The sequence below is a fragment of the Aplysia californica genome, unplaced genomic scaffold (genome assembly GCF_000002075.1).
Source record: "Aplysia californica isolate F4 #8 unplaced genomic scaffold, AplCal3.0 scaffold00254, whole genome shotgun sequence".
NCBI classification, from domain to species: domain Eukaryota; kingdom Metazoa; phylum Mollusca; class Gastropoda; order Aplysiida; family Aplysiidae; genus Aplysia; species Aplysia californica.
The window spans coordinates 820437-828866 of NW_004797524.1; the positions used below are offsets into that span (position 1 = coordinate 820437).

At 37.1% G+C, this 8430-nt stretch overlaps 1 protein-coding gene across 2 annotated transcripts in view; it reads left to right on the top strand.

Moving 5' to 3' along the window:
* Positions 1-7146, top strand: part of LOC101856435 (protein Njmu-R1) — a 31140-nt gene extending 23994 nt beyond the window's left edge. For both annotated transcript variants that reach the window (XM_005100643.3, XM_035970336.1), the window contains one exon: positions 1295-7146. In XM_005100643.3, the coding sequence (XP_005100700.1) occupies positions 1295-1433 (139 nt within the window). In that variant the 3' untranslated portion in view covers positions 1434-7146. The remainder of the gene's footprint in view (positions 1-1294) is intronic.
* The last annotated feature ends 1284 nt before the right edge of the window (positions 7147-8430 follow it).

Sequence of the window (8430 nt, forward strand, 5' to 3'; positions counted from 1 at the left end):
ATTGCATTTACACAGTGCATATCCCCCCTCAACAATAAGTTCTTAGCGCTTTGCTATCTATATTATTCACCACTGTAAATATTCTTTCTGAAAATCTGAGTGTTTTATCTATTACAGCTATGAAAAGAAAACATGATGTGTGGAAATGAATGTTCTCTGAAAAACTGCATAATTTATTTGTCACATTTTTTAAAGAACATGATATATAGAAGAAACTTTCATTGTAAAAAAACGTCTATTTTGTCTGTCAAAGCCGTCTGTGGGGGACAGGGTACAAAAAGAAATATTTTCTGTGAATAATCTTGTATTTTAATCAGTCACCAGTGTGTTTTGTTGACCGGATACTACAACAATATGTGAGGCATCATGGTGAAATCAGGCGCTCGTCAGAATAACGAAATCGGAGAAACAGGCATTTTTCAGCCAATTGGCCAATTTTTTATAGAATTTGTGTTTTTTAGCTCAACCCCTTTTATGTTCATATAAAAATATATTTCCTTGTGAATTTTACTGAAAAACTTTCATCACAGAAACCAGGCAACTTCACCTCCTTCAATCGGAAATATCTTGACTTCTAATCAAGTTAAATGGGTATTATTTTCATTGAAAACAAGGCAAATGAATAAGCTTTCAGATGATACCAATAACTGCACATGCTCAAAAATTGATGAGTGCCTGATTTCACTGCGCCGTGACACATATTCTCTGTGAATAAACTCATATTTTATATGCTAAAGCAGCGCATGGAGAAGAGAATACAGTAACTAATCGACTGCATAGTGTAAGATTCCGCCACAGGCCATTTTGAAAGGTGATGTATGATGGAGTGTTGCACCAAGCAGTCGAAATGTTTTCTTTTGCATAACTAGAAAGACTGTAGGAAAGCATCAACACAGTGTGTTTCTTGAGTTGAAGCTTTTGTTACACCTTCTTACAATTTTCTCAAACTGTTGGGCCTCTTGCAGCTGTGAAAGTTTGTCTTTGTTTTCAGTACAGTAAATAATTAGTATAATTTGTAATGTTTTTATGCTACTAAGATTGTTCATTCATTTGCTTCTTAACGTACTTGCTAGCGGCTGCTCTGGTGTGGTTTGCTTCTTCTTTCCTATCAAACATCTATCGTCCTTATCTCCCCTTCTTCTTTTTTATGTTTGTTACTTTCTTGTAACACCTCTTATCTTCTGGCGCTCATATGACCGTATGCAGTTACGAGCGCCGTAAAACCTCTACTAAAAGTAAACTGCCACACCCAAGGAGTCTGTCTATTAATAGTAATTGTATTTTTCTCCCATAGGGCTTTGTCGTATCTTCGCAAGTGTGGCTGTGGTGAATTGTTGCTGCGCTACGTGAAGCTGGACGCATCCTCTGAAACACTCAGCGTCGTCTCAGTACTGGAGACATTTATAAAGGAAATGAAACAAACTCTGTCTTGAGGTTAAAGAGACAGACACTGTCATCACGAGGTTAATGAAACCAACTCCATCGTGAAAGAAATGAAACAAGACTCTGTTTGAGCTCTTCTCATACCCTGTCACAGAACTTCCTTGGTGATAGTTTGCTCAAACTTGGCATAATGTACGTCATCATATCCTTTTGTCGTGGGCACTGCCTGCCGTTGTTGTCAACAAAGTGCAAGAGCCACATGTTGGGTGTTCGCATGAGGATACCTATTCCAGTGCTGGTTTCTTGTCTTGCATGTAATCACGGTAAAGTGTGTGTGCATGTGCACGCACTTGTGCTTGTGTATGTGTGTGTGTGCGTGCACAGGAAAAAACCATCAAAATTTGTAAACATCAGTGCCAAGTCGGGAAGACAGGATTTTAAGGTGTTTTTCTTTAACTGCATTGACATGTTGTTCCCATGTAAACTTTAACCTTTTTTATTTTTTATTCAAATAAGATAACTTCAAATTTTTAAAAAGCAAAATACTCTGGATGAAAGGTTGCAGGACTGCCATTTTATCAAAGTGATGTTGGAGGCTGTATGGTGGGTTTCTCTGTGCAGCCACACATACATGCATATGTACATATATACACAGGCTTGCACTTGCATGTTCACACACACACACACACACACACACACACACACGCAAACACACTCACACACACAGTCACCCACCACAACTGGCACACACACAAACACCCACACGACACGCAGACATATGTACACGCTTACACAAATAACATATGTATACATTGTACTTGTGCTTGTTACGCTTGAAAAAGAGACTATGGTATCTGTCATACACTTTGTTTAGTCCAAATTCTTACTGCTGAGTTGTTGGTTCTTCACTGGTTGTGAGTCACAGACGCACTTGTTCTCTATTGTCTCTTTTACAGAAGCTATTTACACTACAGTAAAAAGCAAAATAATAATAAATGAAAAAAATGAAACAACGTTCGTTTCATGTATTGTCGCCAAATTTTTTGTCCTGAAAATAAAGATATACATGATCTTATGCAGTGGAGAATGCTGTAAAACTTTTATCAAGCAAAATAAAACTACCCCAGATTTTGTCAATTTATTTTTTGCACCACAACTTACAGCGCTGGGCTTGGTGATATCTCGAGTTCTAAGCAGCATTTTCACTTCATCCACCTTTTGTTTTTAATGTTAAGCTGTTATTTCTACCTCTGTGGATGGTTTGCAGTTTAATCTTTTTAGAGAGTGCGTGGCATTTGGGTGATGGTTGGTGGGTGCTCTGGTGCGGTTTGCTACTTCTATTCTGCCACACAGCTGTCATCCTTAATCTGTCCTCCCTCTTTTCTAACCTGGCCACTGCCTCTGATCTTTGTTTATTACTCTATATAACACCTCTAATCTTTAACACTTTTATGACCTATTTGTGTTCCAAGTTCTGTAAAACTCTTACCAAGACTAAATGAAAGCAAATGTTATTTTTTCTTTGAATGTCAGGAAGCAATATTGCTTGACAGAGAGGAAGTTTGCATACAGTGAGAGTTGGCAAATAAATAGCACTCTTTTCTTTTATTTATATGTTTGTTATAATGTTTTCATGTCTGGTATAGTGTTCTTTATATATATAAGTTCTTTTAAAGGTATTGATTGACAAGTTTGATTTAATTAAGTATGTCAGTTTTTGTTTTCATCAGCATACATAGAAGCCTTTGCCATGTTAGATCTTACTAGGAGACAACAAAGCAGAGATTAACATAAAAGAACAAGTGTATTTTCTGTTTGAAGCATCGTCAAAGGAATAACCCTGTAATGCTGTCCTGGAACATTATTTGATGAAATGTGTCAGTTCTTGTTCTGATCAAAACACTTGGAGGCAGTGTACGTGTTAGACGTTACAAGGTGGTAGCCAAGCAGAGATGAACATAAAGGAACATGTAATAATAATGTTCAAAGTGATGTCAAAGGAACAACCCGGTAATGCTGTCCAGGAACATGGAGGGATCAAAGAACTGTTTTTGTTCCAACTGGTTACTGTGTCATAGTGTGTCCGATTTAGCTCATTCCTTTGTCGTTGGTTCTGTATGTCAAGCATGGCCATTCCCTTTATTGTACTCTTTATGCTGAAGGGTGAATGCTGCATGGGTGTTGTGTGAATATGGAATGAGAGTATGAGTAGGGGAAGGATTACTTTGTTGTCTCAGTGTTTGTCTCAAATGTTGCCTGTGCTTACTGAATTAGTCAGATACACATGGAGTCACTTCACTGAGGACAGTTTTACCACTTATACCCATACTTTCATGAAGCACAAGTATGTGGACGTGTTTTCTGAATGTCTGTTTTATATATATATATATGTATATGAATAGCTGAATGGTGTTATGATAATTATTGTATTAATGACTTCTGTTATATCTATTTTAGGAGACAAGTGGATAGGGTTTTGAGTAGTTTGGTCTTTCTACCTCTCTTCATTGTTACAATTGCCTTGATCTGTTCCTGGTGAAATCTGGGGTTGTCATTTTGTTTCTACCTTCTCAACAATTCAGTGACAAAATCATGTTAATGGATGGTTGGCAGGTGCTCTGGCGTGGATTGCTCCTTTTTTCCTATCAAATATCCACCGCCTTTATCTCTCCTCCTTTTAAAAAAAATTTTTTACTCTCTTTTGACACCTCTAATCTTCAGCACTTTTATGAATTTATGACCTACATGTATTTGTGTAGCAAGTGCCATAAGATCCTTACTGAAACGGAAATAAAATTTATGTTAGCATCATGTAAGCTCTGCATCTGCTGCAGCAGATTTATTTGTCGTCTGATGATGTGACAAAAACTGGACATACACTAATCTAACTACTTTATGGCCCCTTGAATGGACATATTTGTTGATGAAAACTGTTATTTGCTCTGAACCCAAGACTTGAAAGCCCTTTTCTCTGAAATGTTAAAATATTCACTCTCATCAAACGATCTGGCTGCTAATCATGTATTTGATTTAGATTAATGGATTGAATATTGTGACCATGGAAGAAAGGGCTGGGTGCTAATTTTTATGTCATTATATTTCTACAAAATTATATGAATGTTAGAACCATTAAATCCAAGCATATTACATACTCCTGCCTTTTGGATTACATAGTCCCCTTATTGGCATAAAGTGCAAGTAAGCACTGACTTTAACTCTTTATCTCCGAGGGGGGCTAACCCACTACACCTGGGCCCTTTTTTGTACTAAATCTAAAAATGACAAAAACGTCACTAAATGGATCATTAAATCGAAACTATCGAACCTATTATGATAGTATTTCATCTAATGAATAAACTTCCGGTAAAAGTAACCTGTGTTCGGCAGTTGCCGAAAAGTAATTTGATGTCGAAGTCGTCGTAAAGGAATTTGCCCGAGCCGCTGTCTGCGGCTCACCGGCACAGCAGTTCCGACTGCAAACCCCTGGGAGCGGCTTGCCGGAGATAAAGAGTTAAGAAGTAAGTTTTTTTCTATAGGCTATCCAGTAACTGTATCTTTTGAACTCATAACTTACCTGTTGACTGCTTTTATCGCTGCCTTTGTTCTTAATGCAGTAAATAATAAATACTTTACAATTTGTATTTTTTTGCTTCTAAGATTTTTAATTGATGGCTCCTTGACCCAATCCTTACTAACTGCAGCTCAGGAGTTCACCAGAAGAAGCTAAGAGTTGTCACACTAGGGCTTTTTTGTGTTGAGAATTAGCAGTGTCAAATCGAGTCTCCTAGGTGCGGCATGTTGCATGTTTCTTTGGGTCGCAAAAGAAAGAATAAGGTTAAGAAGCATTGTTGAGCTTTATTAGGTTTTTATCTATGAGCTCTGTGTGTAAAATGTGGCCACAGTGTAAAAGTTAAACATTGTTCAGTATAGTCAGATCTATAGTTGGCGACCTTCCTTTGCGCTTATAAATGGTGACCGACTTAGGCATGTTGTCTTGTGTACCAAATGATGTAAAACTCTTACTAAAACTGAATTTAATTCTAAAAAGACAAGTAAATGTCATCATGCCAGAAACATACAGTAATTTATAAGTCATTTCTGATAATGACAAAGGTCTTTTTAAATTGATGATTGTGTACTGTATTAGTTTGTACATTTTCAGCCGCAATGTAGAAGTGCATATTTTTGAGGACTCAAAAAAACTTTACATTAACTCCCCTTTGCCAGTCTGTTTAATAGAAAGGCGTTTAATCTTTACCTGTTTCTTTTTTGGGTTGTTTTGGATATTGTGTACTTTTTTTCCATTTTCCATTATAATGCGCAAAGATAGCCTTTTGTCTCTGAGCTCCCAGAAAAATAGGCCGTCTGATTGTGAATGGCAACTTTTTCAGTGTTGTCATGGCTAGGGCTTCATTTCTTGTGGTTGTGGTTGCATTTTTGGGGTGTCACTATAATGGAGGTCAGATGTAAAAGAAAACCCATTTCCCAAAGAAGTTAACTTAAACAGATAGTTGCCTTATTCTATAGAAGTTGTCGCCCGCATCAGTTTCCCCTCTATGTACCTTCTGTCCAGTCCTGTCAGAGATTGATGTTGATTACATGATACATGGAGATACTGAAACTTTTGAAATGAGCTCTGATAATGCTCATTTTTTTCTTTTTTTTTTAGTCAGTACCCATTTTACAGTTTGGAGGGCCTTATTTGTTGGCGTATGTACCAATAGGCATAATGGACAATACGTAAGCTATGTACACTTTTGTACTGGGTGGAACAAAGATTCTGTGACACCAGCTTGTGCAATAGATCATGGCTACTTTCAGAAGTGAGAGAAGGCAGAGAGTTGTTGTTCCTAGTAGACCATGCAGATGTTTTCATGGAATGACTATACTTTTCTGTCATTTATTTTTGTGTTTGATGCCAAGACTTTTTATAAGTAGCATAATACCACACAAAGATGGCTAAATTATTTAAGCCATTGCAAATTATTTCTCTCTTCACTTTTTTCTTTTTTTCTTTCAACTGCTCCAAGGTAACAATGTTTTCTTTGACACTAATACTTGATGAGTATAGCTTTATGACAGGCGTACATGTGTGTGTTTATGGCCTGATACCTGGGGTGTGCCTTTACCTCAGATAGCAGTACATGTATCATTTTGAAATGTAAAACCCTAGATTACTATCTCTACCCCAGTAACGGCCTCTTAAGTAAATAATCTAATAATGCTGATAGAGGCATTAGTTAAACCCTTACTCTTACTTTACTTTTCCCTGGTAAAGAATTCCTCATTCTCTATATCAACTTACTTATCAAGTATAGAATCAGTGACATGTGTAGATGCCTGTTAATTCAGGGATACTGTCTTTAGAAACTACCCTTACGGTGTTGAAATAAGCTTTTTTTAATAATCACATTCCATCATACGTCTGAAGCTCAGTACACTGATGTTTTCAAGTTGACACTCATTCAATATAAAAAATGTGTTTGGCTTTTTTGTCCCTACCTGTTACTTACAAATTATATTCTCCAACTGATGGACTGATATTAAACTTATCGTGTATGTCATGTATACATTTCTTTAGTAGATATTTTCAAGGGAACATAAATTTAATTGACTGATGTGTCCTGTTGACTTTCCAGGTTTATTATGTTTTGTCAGCTGTTTTGTTTTGTTATTTTAGGCATTTTTACAGTATTTGTGTGAAATTGTATTATCTCAGACAAGACATGATGAGGTAAACTATTTGGCTACTGATTGAATTTTGAAGCGGTGTTTGATGTGTTGGTGCTTGTTTTGTATTTAGATGACTGCGGTCTTCCACTTCAGTGCTAGGGTTGGACCTGAACAACCGTTTTGAAGCAACCTTCCTACTTAATTTTCTAAATTAGGTTGACGGGGAGCTTAAACATTAACTTTTAGTCAAAAACAAAAGATATCAGTTTGACCTGAACGTGCTCAGTAAGGTGTCATAACCTGTCATGCTCAGGCTTGCACAGACCTGGAGTTGATGTTAAGATGTATTGGTACCTTTAGTAACTCTTGTACCAGGTGCGTCAGTTCACTGTTGTCTGTGGTTAGGTGATTGATTCACTGTCGCACACAGGAGACCCGAGTTTGATTCCTGAGTGGAGAGAAGATTTTTATTGCTCGGACTTTCTCCTGAGATGTATCCCTGTCAGTGTCAGCCTGGGTTGGTCCTAATATGCAGGTTCGGAAGCCGGCCTCCTAGATGATCTAAATTGTGTCAATGGGGATGTAAAAACATCTACATTTTTTTTTTAAGGTGCCTCAGTTCAGAAGGAACAAATGGTTTCATCTTTCAGCTGAGGTTGTTCATGATTCAATATTTTACTTTAATGCTGTGACCCAAAATGGGACAGAAGTTGTAGAGATGTATAGCAAATAGCAAAGTAAGCAGAGGGTTAGATTATGCTGGGGTTGCCAAAGTACAAGGACAGCACAGATCCGGCTCCTACATTCAGTGTACCTTGGACAAGACTCCTATTCAAATCTTTCAGCTGAGTAGACAGACTCACTTTACCGGCGTCTGTGGCAAAGCAGTAAGGTGCTTTGCTATCGCATGCAGGTGACCTTAATTCGATTCCCAAGTGGGAAGAAAATTTTTATTGAATATCTCTGTCTTTCCGCTGGAATGTTGTATCTCTTTATTTTGTGGTTGGTTGGGTAGTGACAGAAGGGTTGCAATCTCTATAGTCCATGACATAATTTGTTAAGAAATCCAAAATCTCTTACAAAGCGTAATGTTTTCTTCCCTGTATGTTGAAGTTTGTATGACCCTTAAATACAATTTATAAGATAATAGGTGTCCTATTAGGTTTAAGTGATAAACTGATACTTTTTCTCATGTCTTTCGAGTCAATTCCACTTTCAAATTGCTTTTTTTGGCAATATCGAAAGCCACTACTCAGGACAGTTTGCATTTGAATATTATATTTCTTATATTCACACTCGATGGAGATATATTTAGAGTTGCACTTATTGGAAATATACACATTTAATGTACTACTTTCGATTTTTCGAAGTTGC